General features: G+C 36.4%; 1 protein-coding gene across 1 annotated transcript; it reads left to right on the plus strand.

The window, feature by feature from the left end:
• The first annotated feature begins 8058 nt into the window (after window positions 1–8058).
• LOC128688193 (uncharacterized) lies at window positions 8059–17241 on the plus strand. The gene is made up of 2 exons (XM_053775902.2): window positions 8059–9157; window positions 15086–17241. The coding sequence occupies exons 1-2, from the start codon at window positions 8465–8467 to the stop codon at window positions 15740–15742; spliced, it is 1350 nt and encodes a 449-aa protein (XP_053631877.2). The 5' UTR covers window positions 8059–8464; the 3' UTR covers window positions 15743–17241.
• The last annotated feature ends 3714 nt before the right edge of the window (window positions 17242–20955 follow it).

Here is a 20955-nt window from a genome sequence, read left to right on the forward strand (position 1 = left end):
CTCTTGTTGCCACCTCCCTAGTTAAGAACGATAATAAATTTGTTGAGTTAGGCATAAGAATTAACAACTGGGCGTCTACACTGCAAACTGAATTGTTTGCAATCCTAATGGCGCTAAAGCTAACCTATGACACTGAGCTTGACTCTATCATTATTACTGATTCTATGTCATCATTGAAGGCTCTTGACTCATATAATGACTCCAACAACATGCTCATTGGGGAAGCCAGGTATAGATACTCAAAAATTAGGGACAAAGGAATTAATGTACAATTGCTATGGATCCCATCACACATTGGATTACTCCTTCATGATAAAGTTGATATGTTAGCCAAGAAGAGTATCGAGAAGGAGAATGTAGAATATAACTTTGGTATAACTGTGTCTAGCATTAGGAATAATATTAGGAGAGAAGTAAATAATGAAAATGATTGTTATAGGAATGCAGTTAGAAGCCTGAGTAGATCTATAACCCACTATGATAACATGAACGTAGATAAGTATGTTTATGGAGCAACTTGCAATGTGAACAGACTGGCTGATGTTGTAGTGGCCAGGCTTAGGCTTGGTTACAAGTACTTCTGGCAGTTTGGGAGACACACAGATGATGATCAAACTAAATGTAAATTATGTGATCAGGCATATGGTCACTCTCTTGAACACTATGTGCTTAATTGTCCACTTATTGAGGAATACAGAGACAGACAGTATAATAACCTATGTGACATGTCAAGATATCTTATTAATGAAAATAAGATACCAGATATACTAAGCAAATTTCCTAAATTTGCTTGTAACAGATAAGTGAACTATAGATATGTAGATATAAATCCATATGTATTCCTGTTAACCCTTTGGGGCCTAGTTCCTAGGCCTTTTGTGTATCCATATGCTCTCGCGCTACCGTCCACAGGATGGATATGGGGTGCACAATAAACTAGCCACTTCGGTGGCAAAATCTAAATCTTCTTGTACCCTCTTTATTCAATATTCAAGAGGATGTGAAAACTTATATGAAATATTCATCTTGTTTAGAAATTTAAACACCAACTTAGTTACATTGATTAGTTTGGGTAAAGAAGAATACCTATTTATATCAATGGCTAAGGAAGGACAAACTATTGGAGCGGTGGTCACAGTAATTTCAACAGGAGCAATATACACCTTTTGTACAGGCCAATTAGCTTTATTTACCAACCAGCTCGGTCCTTTAAACCATGATACAGCATTTACAAATTTAGCATAAGGTAAACCTCGAGACAAGAAATCAGCTGGCTTCTCCTCACCAGGTATATGATTAAATGTTAACATATGCTGACCCGAACTATTATACTTCTCTTGCATCTGATTAATTTCAGCGACTCTGTTTTGTACGTACACAATTTTACTGTTTCCATTACGAATCCATTGTAAGGATACCTCATTATCAGACCAAATTACAGTGTTGCTAATATTTATCTCCTGCAACTTATTTCTTATATAATTAGCTAATTTGACACCTACATAAATGGCTGTTAATTCCAACTGAGGTAAAGTACATGATTTAATTGGAGACACTTTAGCCTTATACATAACAAGAGAAATAACACTATTACATTGAAGGTAAGCAACTGCTCCATATGCCAATTTTGAAGCATCACAAAAAATGTGGAGTACATTTTTCCCATTTGGATTGGCCACCTGGCGTGGGAACTCCAACATTGGAATTTTCTCATAATCACCAATTAATTCATCCCACCTGTTAATGAATTCCTCAGGTAGAATTTCATCCCAAGCACATTTAAGTTTCCATGCTTCTTGAATTAATAATTTCCCTCTTATAGTAAGGGGTGACACTAAACCTAGTGGATCAAAACATTTGGAAACTTCAGCAAGCAAGATTCTCTTAGTTAATTTATTGGGCATACTGTAATTATTAGGTTTTAACATTAAATCTCTCTCAGTATCCCAAGTTAAACCCAATACATTACTACATTTTGGCACTTCATCTCCAGGGAAATCTTTACTTATTTTGTCCTTTAATTTGGACGAATTACTATTCCATTCCCTCAGAAACATATTTGCACTTTGCATTATTTTATTAGCCTCTCCATAAGTCATTAACAGTTCCTCTTCAGTTGACGTCACACCCAGGAAATTGTCCACATAAAATTGTTTGCTCATTACTTTACTCAATGGACTTTCCATACGTTTAAGGTGTGCATTTATCGTCGCTTGAAGTAGGAACGGACTGGATGTAGCACCAAATAATACGCTCCTAAAGCGAAAGGTTTTCAGAGGGCTAAGTGGGTCACTAGGATTCTCAGGCCATAAGAAGCGGGTACAATCCCGGTCAGCCTCTTGTAAACCCACTCTTAGGAAAGCTTTACTTATGTCAGCCGTAAAGGCATAATGCTTCACTCTGAAATTTAATAAGATATCTCCTAATTTTTCCGTCAACGACGGACCTGTCATCAAACAGTCATTTAAACTAGGTACATTTTTGTTACTCCTGGCACTACAATTAAACACAATCCTCAAAGGAGTGGTCTTAGAATCCTTCTTCACTCCGTGATGTGGCAAATAGTGACCATAAATTTTGGCTTGCTCAGGAGGTACCTCTTCTATAAATTTATTAATTAATTTCTCAGCAATTATATCATTATAGGCAGTTAACAATTCTGGTGTCTTACTCAGTTCGCGGAGCTGAGCCTTTAATTATCCATATGCCATTCTGTAATTAGTGGGCAATTCTGGATGGTTCAGTCTCCACGGAAGTCGTACCCAGTATTGTCCAGATTCAAATTTTACATCTCTCAGGTATTGTTCTTTAATAAAAGAATCGTTTGGACTTTCTTCATTTACATTTATTCCAATGCTGTCTAATTCCCACAATTTATGCACACTCAACACCATCCTCTATGAAAGAATTATACTGGGGCACGACTTCATGAGTAAGACACACAGTTATGGTATTTGTAGTTTCCTCTAGTCATGAATTATTATTACGAGGAATCCTACCATACATTACATGGCCTCCTGCAGTCTTCAAAAGGGTGACACCACATTTCTTTACCATACCCTTTACAAAGGAAGCATAATAGTCACTACCTATCAAAATATTTATTGTGCCTACAGAATCATCACTTACCCCAGAAGGTGCTAAATTTACATTATGTGAAAGTCTTTCTGTAGCTTTACTAAGCCCTACTGTAGATATTTTCTCTGGAAGTCTATCTACAATTACTGCATTAACACGTTTTTTTCTCATTGCCCAACCTGACAGTTAAATAAACAGTGTCATACAATTGAGCCCTTTTATCCGAGAGAAAACCAGATAATTTTAAAGTTGTGGGATCTCCCATCTGTACTTTCATGCCATCAAGACATTTACGTTTTATGAAAGTACGCTGGGATCCCTGGTCCAATAATGCATTTACAATTTTTGATTTATGCCTTTTATCATAAATGTTTACCTGTAACACAGGTAAGGCTACTTCAGCAAAACCATCATTATTAACATTAGCAGCAATTTTTACATTAGCCACTGTTGTGTCAGGATTGTCAACATTATCATTATTATCAACATTATCATATAGACCTTTACACAGGACTACATGGTGTCTTCCTTTGTGACATTGATAACAGAAGTTTAATTTGGCATAACAATCCTTTACATTGTGATTACCTAAACATCTGATACATCTGTCAAGTTCCTCCAATCTTTCAACTTCATCATTCCATGAATTGTATGCATTGCAATTCTTAGATAAATGAGTACCCTTGCAGAAAAGACAATCTCTCTTTTCTCTGACTGGTTTCTTATTAACTGGGCTACTCTTAGGAGGGTACTTATTCTTCTTACCTAGTGGAGAATAATTATTTCTGATTCTTGCTACTTGATATGCACCTATGCAACTCTTTTTAGGAAATGAATTTTGATTATTACTATTGGGATAATTTCTCCCTTTGCGAAACTTGACAGATACCTCAGAGTTATTATGTGTTGCATCTTTAAAATGAGTTAGTTAGCTGGTCTGCAACTGCACAATTAATTCTTGTAGACCTAGTCTTATTTCCTCCAGACCAAAATAACCCTTGTGATATTTGTTCGAGAGACATTCAAGTGTTTTACAGCTTAATTTATTCTGTACTATGGCACTCAATAACCAGTCTGATTCCTTCAGATTATATTTATTACTTAAAGTTTTGAGAGTGCTCTCCAGTTTAACTCTAAACTCCTGTAAACCTTTGCAAGTATGATCTGGAGATTTTAAATTAATAATGATATTCACTAGATCCAACCTACTTTGTTCTATATTACCATAAGTGACCTTCAACAAGTCAACTGCTTCCTTGTAAGAGTCATCTACATTGGGAAAGGCTTGTATGAGTATGTGAGCATCTCCTCTTACCTGTCCTTTGAGGTAAAATAATTTAGTTACACAGGCTAGGTCACTCATGTCAAGCACAGCTACTTTAAAAATTGACCAAAACTCCTCCCAATTTTCTCCAGGATTAAACACAGGTAAACATAATTCTGGGAGTTTTGGCAAAGACATATTATTTGTTGGAGCAGACTGATTAACTGCCTGGTTTACACATTTTAATTTATTCAAGGCCTGACTTTTACAAGAATCTTTTTCTCTAATTCATAATACTGATCTACTTCAGTCTCATCTACACAGTTTACTAACAAATTTCCTTCATATTTGTTGTAATATAACTTGTATGAATCATATCTATTACCTAAAGCATCTAAATACAATTTTAAATCATCAGTATTCACAGTTTCTTGATTCATTAATTCCAAGCACTTATTATATGCCTTGGTTACATGAACTTTCCTAGCCTGTAGTGATGCTTTCTTTACTTTATATTCCATATGCTTGTCTTCTACATCAATTTCCTCATTTTCAGCCATGATGCAATGTATTAAATTCAACCCAATCAATAACACTGACACAACCTACCTTTGAATAAATCCCAGCTACTTGAGCTCAGCAATTACATGTAAAAAATTGTAATATAAATTTTAAATGTACATTAATACAAACTTGGCTCATCAAAATTAATATTATACAAATTAATAAATCCTTGCCAGAATTTGGCATAGCAAATTTATTATACACAATATAATCTTTAGACACACTTTTCTTATCAATTACACATCACTGATATAAATCTTGGCCAGAATTGTCTTATCAAATTAATATTATACAATTAATATAAACTTAGCCAGACTTGACTTATCAAAATTAATATTGTAATAATTATAATCCACTACACATTAAGTAAATTTGTGAACTTTAACATCCACCTCCTTATGTCATTTCACATATAATTATTAAGTAATTAACCAATTAATGACTTCACTAATTAACTCCGGTTCAAGAAGGACCAACGGGCAAATTAAATTTGGAAAATTGCATTTATCTGAATGTAACTAATTATGTACATAACAATAAATGATAACAAAGATTATTATTTATCAATGTTACATAGACAAGTAGGAATTTGGGACACCTAGGTCGCAAAAATGTCCCCCTTTGATACCTACCACTGTCATATCCACAAGTTGCTCTGGACCTATTAATTAAATGAAATATACATACACCAGGAATACTGGTAAATATATAAATTTGTGGACTGTACATTAAAAATAATAAATTGTTATATATATACACAATTACATAACAGAAGGAAAATATATCTTAATATCACTCACCAATTTGACTGGAGATTAATGTGTATCATACTCAGAAAACCTCACTCTAACTAAATCTATGAAAATAATGCTGGTCAGAATTACACACAAATCTAGAGAGCTTATCTGAGGTTCCTGGAGCTGTCTTGTCCAGTCGTCTGATATCTCAAGTTATGCAGGAATGCACATCCACCAATTTCGCCTCCTATTTGAGAGGTGTCAACACAATTTTAACCTCTAGAGCACGAAAAATTCTTCCCATTTCACCAAAGTTGTATCCAATTCAAAACCAAGATGGCGAGTCTCCTGCCCAGACGCAGGCTTTCCGTTTTCTATGACATAAATATTATTAAATGCAGTATGGCCATCTATTTACATATAAATACTGAATTTCTGGAAAATATATACAGTATTTTCCACAGGTGGAGTGTGTTTGCTGTAGTGGGAATTTGTTATCATTCTGACTGCAGCCTTTTGTTGGGTAATTAGTGGTCTCAGATGGTTTATTGTTGTCGAGCCCCATGCACAAATTCCATAGGTGAGATAGGGGTACATAAGTGAGTGATATAGGGCCAGGAGGGCTGACTGTGGAACATAGTACCGTATCTTCGATAGTATGCCTACGGTCTTGGAAATTTTCTTGGAAATTTGCTGTATATGTGTTTGAAATCTGAGTCTATTATCAAGGTGGATTCCTAAGAATTTTCCCTCTGTGAGTTTTGTGATAGGTAATCCATTTATCATTATGTTAACAGGGACGTCTGTAGCTCTATTACCAAACTGAATGAAGTAGGTTTTGTCAATGTTTAGAGTAAGTTTGTTAGTCCTCATCCAGGTAGATATTTTCTGTAATTCGGTATTTACAGTATTGGCTAGCATGACTGAGCTCGGATGAGAGAAGACGTATGTAGTGTCATCTGCAATAATGTAAGGAGCAGCATATAAGCTAGGTATAACTGCAGAGATTTACAGCAAAGTGGATATCTGTACACAGTAAACAAGGAACAGTATCTAAACTAGTTACAAATAGGCAGTTGTGTAAAGAAAAATATGAATAACTGGGTATAAAATTAAAGATAACTTTTTATAAACTTGTTATACAAGAGGAAGTGATATTAAAAAAGGCAAAAAACTGAATAAGTGGTTAAGATATGCAGGAAACAGTAACACAAGTTACAAGGGTTGATATATGCAGACTACATATCAAATAGCGGGTAGTTTATACACACACACACACAAAAAAACTCGAGTTGTGTAAAGAAAACAAAGAAATATTAGGAATTGGGGAAACATTTAAGGAAATGGATTGCAGTGGATTTAAAACAAATAAAAACATTACTAGTATATGACCGTGATAGTAGTGTCTGTCGAATGATTAGCAAACGGCGGAGTAAGCCTTCACCCTTCTTGTGTGTAATAATTCACAGGGGTTTAGCGCATCACGTGAATATTATTACTATTATTATACAGATGTAAGTCTGATATCTATCCTGGCAAAGCAATGACATCAGTTTAAGAATAAAATTCTAGCCTAGCTTATTAATGAAGCTAGACATGGGGAAGACAGGAATCCTCGGCCAATGTCTGAATACAGTCCCCTCAAGGAAGGTTCCTTGATGTTGGTGAGGGGCTCTTGATTTAGGGAATTGGATCTGTGCTCCAGTTCCCCGAATTAAGCCTGAATGCCTTCCACATATCCCCCCCCCCAGGCGCTGTATAATCCTCCGGGTTTAGCGCTTCCCCCTTGATTATAATAATAATCTGAATACAGTCGGAAACTTTATTTGAAATAGACTGGCCAGTTTTTTTTTTATTACAAGGGAGGGCAAAACCCGTAGGTGGGCATATAACCTCTGGAAAGTGGGAGGCATTAAGGTTCGATCCAAGGAAGGGGAGGATAACGGCAGTTCCCTGAAGAGCTTCAGGAGCATCAAGTACTCACTTGAACGGACTGGCGTAACTAGCACGTAATACCATCACAAAATAGTTGCCAGAGTTTGCAGTAAATATATATGAAAGTTTTTATGATCCATTAGCATAAAATAATAATGCATACAGTACATTAAGAAACTAAGATGATTCTAAGTGAAACTGCAACAAATTCAGCAGAGTCATGAACAATAATTTAAGATAGAATCGACTGGCCGATTATTAATTATAGCCTACAACATCGCTAACAAGCAAGAACATAATTTAACTCTTATAATAAATAAAACATTCTATCGTTGAATACAGACTAAGATGAAAGATACAACTCCTCTCGCTGTTTATATCCTAGACACAATACACTAAATATGTATAAAAATATCGTAAGTAGGTGGCAACAATTGAAGCAGCGAACGTTTGAGCTTGGATATCTTCCCGCCTGATTGTTCCAATCCTGTATATAACCTAACTAAACCTTCAGTGGAGTGCTCGTCCTCAGACCCTCTGTGTTGAGCAGCGCAGTGAAATATTGTACGATAAACCCAGGAAACGTTGATCTATGGGTAGCCACCTTACAAAATTGCAAAGTGTTAACACGTGTATACAACAGTAGCAGTGTTCAATCCTCCGCTACGTGTACATCCTAGGGAAGATGCACAACGTACGAACATGCAACTTGTGGATGGAGTGATCTTCACGGACAGCGGCTCTTCTATCTTTGCATATGATATTTCAGGTTTAAGTGAATTAGCATCGACAAGCCTCATCATGGATACCGTATTATTGAATGACCACTTCACTCACAGTACCATTATAACCTAGGATCCAGTATACATATATAAATAGCTTCTCTATGGATAGTAAGCTCATGAACCTGTCCAAGGACAACACGCATGTGACTAACCTATCAACGGATTACTCACCATATAATATATCCATGGACAGCATCCCTACGAATAGCCTGTCCACGGATAGCATGTTTTTGAATAGTATATTCATGGATAGCAGACCTATGAACAGTACGACCATGATTAGCTTCTCTACGGATATCCTATCTATGGATATATTATCCAAGGGTAACCCATTTACACATAGTTTAAACACAGACGAACTATTTGCATATCCATCACGCACAGATTGTGAAACATTGGAATCCAATCTTACCACAATAGACTCCCTCGTACTTGGCGAAGCAACCACCTTGCCTGGTGAAGATACCACCTTGCATGGCGAAGATACTACCGTGCCTGGCGAAGAAGCCCCCGTGCCTGGCGAAGAGGCCGCCGTGCCTGGCAAGGAAACCACAATACCTGGCGAAGAAACCGCCATATCTGGCGAAGAAACAATTATACCTGGCGGAGATACCATCGTGCCTGCCAAAGAGGCCACTATGCTTGGCGAAAAAAACAGCAGCAGCAAGTTACTGGAGGAACAGCGCCAAGCGGAAGCAGTAGAGGGAGCCGTCATCGCGCCCTTGGAGAAGCAGCTTGCCTCACAGCTGCTAGAGCAACACCAGTGGATAGAGATTGACCTCCCATCATTAGAGGTTTGTTTAGTCAAATTTATCTCGTGTTAACGAACGTAGAATCGAGCCTCCACTATATGCTATTAAGCAATACTGTCTCTACTGCATACCTACCTACCTGGAGGGCGTTCTGGGAGTCAATTCCCCCGAGGCCCAGTCCTTGACCGGGCAACCCTCATGGATCAGGGCCTGATCCACGAGTCCAACGTATGTAGTCCAACGTACGAACCACAGCCCAGCTGATCGGGTACTGCTTTTAGGTATCTATCCAGCTCCCTCTTGAAGGCGGGCAGGGGTCTATTAGTAATTCCCCTTATGCATAGTGGGAGGCCGTTGAACAGTCGTGGCTCGTACGTTGGTTTGCGTGCAGCCAGCAGTAACAGCCTGGTTGATCAGGCTCTGATCCACCAGGAGGCCTGGTCACAGACCGGGCCGCGGGGGCGTTGACCCCCGGAACTCTCTCCAGGTACTCATGGCGCCCCTGCTTTTCATTGGGGGTATGTTGTACCGTCTGCCTAGTCCTTTGTTTACGTAGGGAGTGGTTTCTGTGTACAGATTTAGGACCAGTCTCTAGGATTTTTTTTCAGGTCTATATTATGATGTATCTCTCTCGCCTGTGCTTCAGGGAGTACAGGTCAAGTGACTCCGAAAGTTCCCAGTAATTAAGGTGCTTGACTGAACTTATATGCACAGTAAAGGTTCTCTTTACATTTTCTAGATCTGGAATTTCACCTGCCTTGAATGGAGCTGCCAGTGTACAGCAATATTCAACCCTAGAGAGAACAAATGGTTTTAAAAAGGATCAACATTGGCATGGCATCCCTTGTTTTGAATGTTCTCATTATCCATCCTATCATTTTCCTCGAAGATGTGATGGTGACACTGTTGTGATCCTTGAAGGCGAGATCCTGACATTAATAATCCAAGGTCCTTCACACTACTTTTTCACTATATTGTATGGTTAGAGTTTGTAGGATCATCCTTTCTGGCTATTATTTCCTCCAGTTTTCCATAACGGAGTAGTTGAAATTTGTCCTCACTGAACATCATATTGTTTTCCGTTGCCCATTGGAAAACTTGGTTTATATCCGCTTGGAGATTTCCCGTGGTGTCCTCAGTGGATCACATGCAGATTCTAGTATCATCTGCAAAAAAAAAAAAAAAAAATAGAAAAGAGACGCGGTGCTATGGTTTGCATCTTTGTCATGGATGATATGATGAGGAACAGGATGGAGGCCAGTACTGTGTTTTGTTGAACAAAGCTTTTCACTGTGCCATCTCCGACTTCATTGTTTACCATTACTCTTTGTGCTCGATTGGTTAGAAAATTGAAGATCCATCTGCCCACTTTTCAAGTTAGTCCTTTAGCACACATTTTGTGAGCTATTACACCATAATAATACTTGTCGAAGGGTCTGTGTATACTACATCTGCATTCTGTTTGTCCTCCAGTGCGTCCAAGACCATATCATAATGGTTCAGTAGTTGTGAGAGGCAGGAGCGACCTACTCTTTATCGATGTTGCCCTGGATTAAGCAATTGTTGGGTATTCAAGTGGTCGGCGATCTTGCTTCTTGGAACTCTTTCGAAGATTTTTATGATGTGGGACGTTAGAACTGTTGGTCTATAATTCTTTGCTATTGCTTTTCTACCACCTTTATGGAGTGGGGCTAGTATATCCATTGTTTTAGCAACTGTGGGATGACACCTCAGGCTCCCTCTCCATAGCATACTTCAGGCACGCGAAAGAGGTTTCTTGCAGTTCTTTATGAAGACTGAATTCCACGAGTCTGGGCTTGGGGCTGAGTGCATGGGCATGTTGTCAATGGCTTTTTCAAAGTCTAGTGGAGTTAGGGTTATGTCAGAAATTTTGCATACATTGACAGGGTTTTGAGGCTCATTCATGAACAATTCATTTAGACTGTCGATCTTTAGACTAATTAATGGCTCGCTAAACACAAGAGTCATACTGAGACTTCAGGATCTCACTCATTTCTTTGTTGTCATCTGTATACATCCCATCTTGTCTGGAGCCCGATACTAGTAAGATGTGCTTTTTGTCTTTGTTTTTGGCATATGAAAAAAATTAATTTCTATTTTATTAATTGCTTTTAGCTTCTCCTGTCTCTCTTGGATCCTGTATAAACAATTTAACTTAAGTTCAGTACTTTTCACTTCCCTAGTCAGTGTTTCCTTCCGTATTTCAGTATGATTATAATCACTGTGCCACAGTGTTGCAGAGCTACACAAATCGTATAGGTTTACCTACGCAAATGTTGTAGGTCAAATATCGAGAGTAAGTTTTTCCTTGTGTGAGTCGGCTACTAGTAGACAGCCTCCACACCTGCACTTCACCTTGCTTCTTATAGCTAGGAAGCGGCACTCTCATGCATTTTTACCCCTTAATACCGCTTATTATACTGTCTTAATACCTCTTTATTATACACTATCTTAATACCTTTTATTATACACTGTCTTAATAGGTTTTATTATACACTGTCTTAATACCTCTTATTATACACTGTCTTAATACCTCTTAATATTTACTATCTTGATACACATTTTTATACACTGTCTTAATACGTCTTATCATACACTCTCTTAATACACATTATTATGCAGCTTAATACTGGCTATTACACACTGTCTTAATGTCTATTGTTATACACTGTCTTAATGTCTATTGTTATACACTGTCTTAATGTCTATTATTAGAATATACTCTTAATACTTGTTATTTTATATTGTCTTAATGCTTATTAATACCTGTTAGCAGAGACTAATACCTGTGAGCAGAGACTATATTAATACCTATTAGTAGAGACTACATTAACACCTCTTAATAAATACCTTGGGTTAATACCCGCTATTAAATACTCTCTTCATACCTGGTATTAAAAACTACACATATTAATATGCTTTAATAAATGTTATAACTCTTATTAACTTTATTTTACCAATGTTGGTGAAAAGGATGTTTACGATGCATGTTTTATTACTTAAGGTACATGTTTTATTACTTAAGGCACATGTTTTATTACTTAAGGCACATGTTTTATTACTTAAGGCACATGTTTTATTACTTAAGGTACATGTTTTATTACTTAAGGCACATGTTTTATTACTTAAGGCACATGTTTTATTACTTAAGGCACATGTTTTATTACTTAAGGCACATGTTTTATTACTTAAGGCACATGTTTTATTACTTAAGGCACATGTTTTATTACTTAAGGCACATGTTTTATTACTTAAGGCACATGTTTTATTGCTTAAGGCACATGTTTTATTACTTAAGGTACATGTTTTATTACTTAAGGCACATGTTTTATTACTTAAGGCACATGTTTTATTACTTAAGGCACATGTTTTATTACTTAAGGCACATGTTTTATTGCTTAAGGCACATGTTTTATTACTTAAGGTACATGTTTTATTACTTAAGGCACATGTTTTATTACTTAAGGCACATGTTTTATTACTTAAGGCACATGTTTTATTACTTAAGGCACATGTTTTATTGCTTAAGGCACATGTTTTATTACTTAAGGCACATGTTTCATTACTTAAGGTACATGTTTTATTACTTAAGGCACATGTTTTATTACTTAAGGTACATGTTTTATTACTTAAGGCATATGTTTTATTACTTAAGGCACATGTTTTATTACTTAAGGCACATGTTTTATTACTTAAGGCACATGTTTTATTACTTAAGGCACATGTTTTATTACTTAAGGCACATGTTTTATTACTTAAGGTACATGTTTTATTACTTAAGGCACATGTTTTATTACTTAAGGCACATGTTTTATTACTTAAGGCACATGTTTTATTACTTAAGGCACATGTTTTATTACTTAAGGCACATGTTTTATTACTTAAGGCACATGTTTTATTACTTAAGGCACATGTTTTATTACTTAAGGCACATGTTTTATTACTTAAGGTACATGTTTTATTACTTAAGGCACATGTTTTATTACTTAAGGTATATGTTTTATTACTTAAGGCACATGTTTTATTACTTAAGGCACATGTTTTATTACTTAAGGCATATGTTTTATTACTTAAGGCACATGTTTTATTACTTAAGGACATGTTTTATTACTTATGGCATATGTTTTATTACTTAAGGCACATGTTTTATTACTTAAGTCACATGTTTTATTACTTAAGGACATGTTTTATTACTTAAGGCACATTTTTTATTACTTAAGGCACATGTTTTATTACTTAAATCACATGTTTTATTACTTAAGGCACATGTTTTATTACTTAAGGCACATGTTTTATTACTTAAGGACTTGTTTTATTACTTAAGGCACATGTTTTATTACTTAAGGACTTGTTTTATTACTTAAGGACATGTTTTATTACTTAAGGACATGTTTTATTACTTAAGGACATGTTTTACAACTTAAGGACATGTTTTACTACTTAAGGACATGTTTTACAACTTAAGGACATGTTTTACAACTTAAGGACATGTTTTACTACTTAAGGACATGTTTTACAACTTAAGGACATGTTTTACAACTTAAGGACATGTTTTACAACTTAAGGACATGTTTTACAACTTAAGGACATGTTTTACAACTTAAGGATATGTTTTATTACTTAAGGACATGTTTTACAACTTAAGGACATGTTTTATTACTTTAGGCACATGTTTTATTAAGGACTTGTTTTATTACTTAAGGCACATGTTTTATTACTTAAGGACTTGTTTTATTACTTAAGGACTTGTTTTATTACTTAAGGACATGTTTTACTACTAAGGACATGTTTTATTACTTAAGAACATGTTTTATTACTTAAGGACTTGTTTTATTACTTTAGGCACGTTTTACTACTTAAGGCACATGTTTTATTACTTAAGGCACGTTTTACTACTTAAGGACATGTTTTATTACTTAAGGACATGTTTTACTACTTAAGGACATATTTTACTACTTAAGGACATGTTTTACTATTTAAGGACATGTTTTACTTCTTAAGGCACATGTTTTATTACTTAAGGCACGTTTTACTACTTAAGGACATGTTTTACTACTTAAGGACATGTTTTACTACTTAAGGACATGTTTTACTACTTAAGGACATGTTTTACTACTTAAGGACATGTTTTACTACTTAAGGACATGTTTTACTACTTAAGGACATGTTTTACTACTTAAGGACATATTTTACTACTTAAGGACATATTTTACTACTTAAGGACATGTTTTATTACTTAAGGACATGTTTTACTATTTAAGGACATGTTTTACTACTTAAGGCACATGTTTTATTACTTAAGGACATGGTTTTTTTTTAAGGATTTATTATTTTATTAGTTAAGAGAATATTCACAAGGTTTAATTAAATTATGTATAAGTTATAATTAAAAGGTACATTCAATTCTGTCTTAAAACTTCGCTCATATTTTTCATACTAAAATTAGGCTGCTCTTAAGACTATATTTTTTTTTTCAGGAGCATGCAGTATTTTTTAAATATACTTTTTCCAGTAGGAACTTTTGTTTTTGGTCTTAGAATAGTTTTCTAATAGTCATAGTACTCGAGAAAGTATTTCATATGAAAAATAATTCTATAGACTTACGTAGGTTCGATTAAGTATAGAATCTTCCAGGGAATACGCTAGGATAGCGTAGCTTAGGTAGTTAGGATAGGTTAAGCTAGCTTAGGATGGCTTAAGCTAGATTAAACTAGCTTATGTTTAAATTTCTTATCCCTTACATTCCTTTAGCCGCTTTCTCTTTCTGCCTATTTCTTTTCTTTGTCGCCCTTTCTATTTCCCTCTCTCCCAGCCTCCTTATGTTTCTTAAGGAATGATATCTGTTAACTCTTCTCTATGGACCCTATAGGGGTATTGACTCTACTGTAACATTTTTATATTTTTATATTATCACTATAACTATCATTATTACCGTTGTGTACTATGCAGGACTTGGACACCATCATCAGCAGCTACCTGAGTGAGGAGGGTACTACGCAGCTTCAGCCTAACATCGTTACCTTCCTGGAGGAACCTCCTGTAGAAGGCCATGTCCTTCCCAGTAGTATACACTCATCTAACTTTAGTCAGGACAGCGTCAGGTTCTGTAGACAGCAACGAGGACCTCCCGAAGGCAGAAAGGACTGCGCTAGATCACGTAGACAACGTCGGCGAACTGTTAAAAGCAATCAGAACGATGTTCGGTCATGTAGACACAGCTGGCAGGTGAGTGAGGGGAGGCAGAACAACGTCAAGTCCTGTAGACAACGACGACGTACTCTTGAAGGCAGTGAAGGTGCAGTTACTTCCAGCAATAAACCACGACGGGGAACTCTTACTCTAGAGAACAGCTTGACGAAGGACGAGAAGAGAAAGAGAGCACGAGAACTGAACAACGCTGCCTCACGCTTGTACCGTCAGCGTGTCAAACACCTTCGAGAGCATGTGCAAGAGGAACTTAAATTTTTAGAAGAAAAAAATAAAGAGCTCAAAGGCAAAGTTGAAAATCTCAATAGAGTAAAGAAGATTTTCAAAACATTTATTAAAGAAAAAGCACAGTTGGGAAACCTCAGCCCTGCAGCCAATATTTTCCCTATCTTAAAATAAGGAATAAGTTGTACTTCTCAGAACAGATTAACATGTTTTGCTTTCTTGCGTATTTAATTGTGAACGCATACGAATATTTCTGTGCATTATAAAGAAAATAAACAATGGAAATAATCACACTGACTTGAGTGGGTTATCCTCGGTTAAAGCTATACTGTATAATGTACCGCTGTTTTATGCCTAATACATTTATATGTCCTCAAAGTTCCCCCTCCAGGAAGGTTCCCTGATGCTGTTTAGGGGCTCTTGATTTAAGGAATTGAACCTGTGCTCCAATCCCTTGAATCGACCCTGAATGTCTTCCATTCTCCCAGGAGCAGTATAACCCCTACGGGTTTGGCGCTTCCCCCATGAATGTAATAATACACTCAGCTAGTGTACAGATTTGTACTACTGTTTGTAAAATATTTATATTTTCTCTTAAATGAAAGTTATCTACGAACAAGAGAGTATGCAGTAATCTCAACGTACACAACTCTGCTCACTCTACCGTCCATCTCTGCAGCTACCTTAAGTTTCACTTCGGTAATATTATTTGGCAGTTTGTTCTTTTATCCACAACTTTAGTAGTAAATCACAATGACAACTTTAGTGTAAACCAGCGTTTCTTTATATCATTTCTAAATTGATATCATTTTTAAATTTATCATTTCTGAATTTATATCATTTCTAAATTTATACAACTCGAAAACATTGTTTAATATTCATATTTCGGTTACTTACACCTCTGTTCTTTGTATACACTTCAGTTATATATTCCTCGTACATGCTGTTCCAGAGTGTCAAGCTCCAGAGCTCTCTATTTTTATTAATAAGAAATAATTCCTGAAACAGGGATTATTAACTCTGTCATCCCTTCTTATTTTCTAACACATTTATGTCCCCCTGTAAAAATATAATACGGGCTGCATAGTTTAAATTAAGTCTTACCAACAATGCTTGAGAGTTGTAGCATAATTTTAAGATTTTTGTTAGATAAGATATATTTAATGTTAATGCCACGCCTTAGTGCCAGCATTTATTTACAGTTTCCCTGACTTCAAATTCTTATCGCATCTTGTATGGTTAAATTCTACACTAATTAATTTATAAATGCCGAGGTTATTTATTTAAGTATAAAAATAAGCCTAATTTTTGGATCCAGACGTGCTATATAATAACTATAAATATTTAAATGAGACTCCTGCAGCTAGAATATTTTTATTAGGACATATTTCGCTCACCGGAATATAAAAAGCCCTGGGTGGGCAAAATATCTCCTCTTAAAAATTGAGTGAAACATAGCCGCAATAAATGTCTTATAAGTTACACACGTGTTCATTTAGCCTTGCAGAGTTAAAGTTTACCAAAATGCTGTCAATATCCCATCTCTTGATAACACAAACTGACTTGTTCACCTTGTTAACAGCACTTAAGTTAAGCTGTGACTATGATTCTTCATCAACACTGAACGCACCTGACTCTTACAATGACTCAAACAACATACTCATCATAAAGGTTTGTTTTATTATTAAATATTCTGAAAGTATTAAGACTGTTTATTTCCACGGTATCAGTTATAGAACACTTCATGGAATACTTTTATGACGACACACGCCACGTATATATCACACACTAGACGCAGAGGTTGGCCAACTTTTTTGGGGGGGTATTATCCCAAAACAAATTGTGTACAGCGAAATTCCCCGCTAGACTTGAATCCGGAAAACACAAGGAGCATTCAAAATCAAAATAGTTTATTGAATCCATTTGTATGAAGAATACAGTCATACAAGACGAAAAGTGTGTATTATACGCGATAGAGCAACTTTAAAAGTAAAACAAAATTAACAAAATATGGAAAAAAATACATGAAATAAAAAATAATAGCAGACAAATTTAACAAAAATCTCATTAGGAAACTATTAAAGAATTTCATTGAAAATATTTTCTTTTCAGGTTTTAGAAAAACTTGAAGAAATTAAAAATTATTTTTAAAAAAAAAATATTATTTTCACAATTTGCCTAGCTTATTAAATAATAAATTTTTGTGCAATTTTATTTATGTTTATTGAGCCTCTATTACCCCCGAAATTTTCATTTTTACCCCATTTGGGGTAATTTACTCCGGTTCCCCGACCTAGGCACTAGAGATATATACTAAAACAACAAAATAAGACACTACACACTAGCTGTATATACTAAGATCATACAAAATAAAAGTGAATATACTTGGGATCATGGTATTAGAGACGATCTTCCTTATTATTAAGAGCACAAGCACGTATACCTGAATGCGTGACGTCATTAACAGGAATCTTGTGATGAATGGTTTGAAAAACCGTCGGTTTTTCAAACCATTCATCACAACTGTCAGACACTGCAGCATCATGGGATCTTGTTACAAAGAATTCTTCAACACTTGTTCAACCTTTGGACGAAGACCTACTTCGACTAGTGGATGGTACCACTATGACCCCGCCTCCGCCTGCTTCACCTCACATCACTACAGTATATAAGCCACGTCTACGGCCCTATGCTGTACATTCTACAAGATTGATGGACTGAACACATCGACTCCAGGTTGAGGGACTGATTACCTCATTCTCCTCCTCTCCTTACGCCTTCCTCTTTGTATTGGACTGAAGAAGCCACTGTGAGGCGAAACGTTTCCTGAATAAAGATTCCCATATGCTGCATAAGTGTCTCAGTCTTCAACAGGAATCTTAACCCGAGAAGAACCTGCGTCAATAGACACCTTCCCGCGTGGAAGAACACTTTGGGCATCTTTATACTCCACTTTTTGGTAAGGAAAAGAATAGATGAGCTTCGCCAAAATGGCTGGGGAAAATTATGTTAGTGGACTCAATCAATACACTCCCCTGACTAGAGCAAAAAAGGGTATTAATAAAACAATTTGAAAAATAAAAAAAAACAGTAAAGAAAAATTGCACACCCGAACCCACAAATGAGTTGATTTGGAGATGAGCACAAGCCTCTAGCTATAATATGTTACCACTATATATCAGGGAAAACTTAGAAAGTTCAATGATAGATGTAATTTCGTTCAATTTATGTTAAACAAACAGCATAATGAGCGTGATATCCTACACACCGAATATGAACTAGATGCTGCCCTCACCAGGAGCGAAGCCACTGCCCCTGGGGAGGACGATATTACCTATGACATCACTAGATTACTGAGACGTGTACCTGGTAACCTACTGTTAGAACTGTACAATATGAGTTATGCTATGGGTCAGTTACCTTCCTCATGAATCAATAGTATTATTGTACCAATTCCCAAACCTAATTAACATGACTAGCTCTCTGCGTAAAACATTTGAAAGGACTATGCTTAACAGATTATTGAACAGAGTAAAACAATATATATCTCCTAATATTAATGCATTTACATACACACCAAATGTATACCAAACTGTCGCAACATTTTTAACTGTACATGGGGACGCTAGGCACAAATACACGACTCTTCCTGATATCTAAAAATGCTTTCGATGTTGCAAACAGGGAAGTTATTTTGCATGAATTAGTGAAGATGGATACAATGGTCTACTTCTACAATGAAATCTTGGTTATCTCACTAACAGGAAATCTGCTGAGTTGTTTTAGGGATAGAAAAGTGAAACTAAAGAAATACAACATGACACTCCTCAAGGCGGTGTATTAAGTCCTACACTGTTCAATATATTAATCAATGTCCTACTTAAATCTATATCGGATACCCCCAGCAATATCACAGATCGTTATGCTGACGTTATTTTTGCATATACTAAAACTTTTCGGGAAATGCAAACCACACTGAGCCATCATATGCAGGCAGCCTGTGATAATCTTGGTCTTATAATTTTTCTAAAAAAGACCAGTGTTTACAGACACAATGGTAACTGTAAAAGTGGATCAGCAAAATTATAGGTCAATAGCAGGTCTAGTACGTGACCTCTTGTAAATATCTAGGTATTACTGTGCCATGTACGCTAATTTCTGTGAAGAAAATTAACCAACACTGTAATGACGGACTTAAAGCTCTCAGAACTGTTGTAAAGTATAATAACAAGTATGGTGCAAATGTTAAAATTGTCAAAATGATGTACTTAGCGTACATAAGATCAGTGATAAGAGTAGTATACGCAGCTTTAGTCCCGCTACACAGTACAACCAATGATAAAGACAAAATCAAAACAAAACTGAAGCCCTGAGAATTATTCTGGGCTGTACTATAACTACCAAAATACTAAATATGAGGAAAGAATTGAGTATACCAAGTGTTGCTGATAGAATAGGTAAAACCAATGTCATGATAGGACTGAAACTGCTGCCTGGTGAGTATAACAATGTTAGTCTCTAATAAATTACTAGAATATGTAATTCATGGGACAAGTGAATCAAAATATATAAAAATAACAGCCACATGAACTGTATCATGTTAGGAAACTAACAGCATTTTCCACTACCTTGGCACATAGCAACTTTTGATATCACTAAGCCCACCTGTCCTCCCAAGAAACTAATCATGCACATTTCCCATCTTCGATTACTTTCTAAAATCAGTGTTCTGTAACACATACATGACCTTAGGACAAAGAATACTATCACACAGACTACGATGATGGCTTCCTTCAACCCTGACAGAGGGAAAGCGAGAAGTGCTGTTATCACAAACCAGCCTGATGATACTACAATAAAGACATGTATTACCTGGAGTTTACCTGGAGAGAGTTCCGGGGGTCAACGCCCCCGCGGCCCGGTCTGTGACCAGGCCTCCTGGTGGATCAGCGCCTGATCAACCAGGCTGTTGCTGCTGGCTGCACGCAAACCAACGTACGAGCCACAGCCCGGCTGATCAGGAACTGACTTTAGGTGCTTGTCCAGTGCCAGCTTGAAGACTGCCAGGGGTCTGTTGGTAATCCCCCTTATGTGTGCTGGGAGGCAGTTGAACAGTCTCGGGCCCCTGACACTTATTGTATGGTCTCTTAACGTGCTAGTGACACCCCTGCTTTTCATTGGGGGATGGTGCATCGTCTGCCAAGTCTTTTGCTTTCGTAGTGAGTGATTTTCGTGTGCAAGTTCGGTACTAGTCCTTCTAGGATTTTCCAGGTGTATATAATCATGTATCTCTCCCTCCTGCGTTCCAGGGAATACAGGTTTAGGAACCTCAAGCGCTCCCAGTAATTGAGGTGTTTTATCTCCGTTATGCGCGCCGTGAAAGTTCT

This window comes from Cherax quadricarinatus, chromosome 19 (assembly GCF_038502225.1).
Source record: "Cherax quadricarinatus isolate ZL_2023a chromosome 19, ASM3850222v1, whole genome shotgun sequence".
NCBI classification, from domain to species: domain Eukaryota; kingdom Metazoa; phylum Arthropoda; class Malacostraca; order Decapoda; family Parastacidae; genus Cherax; species Cherax quadricarinatus.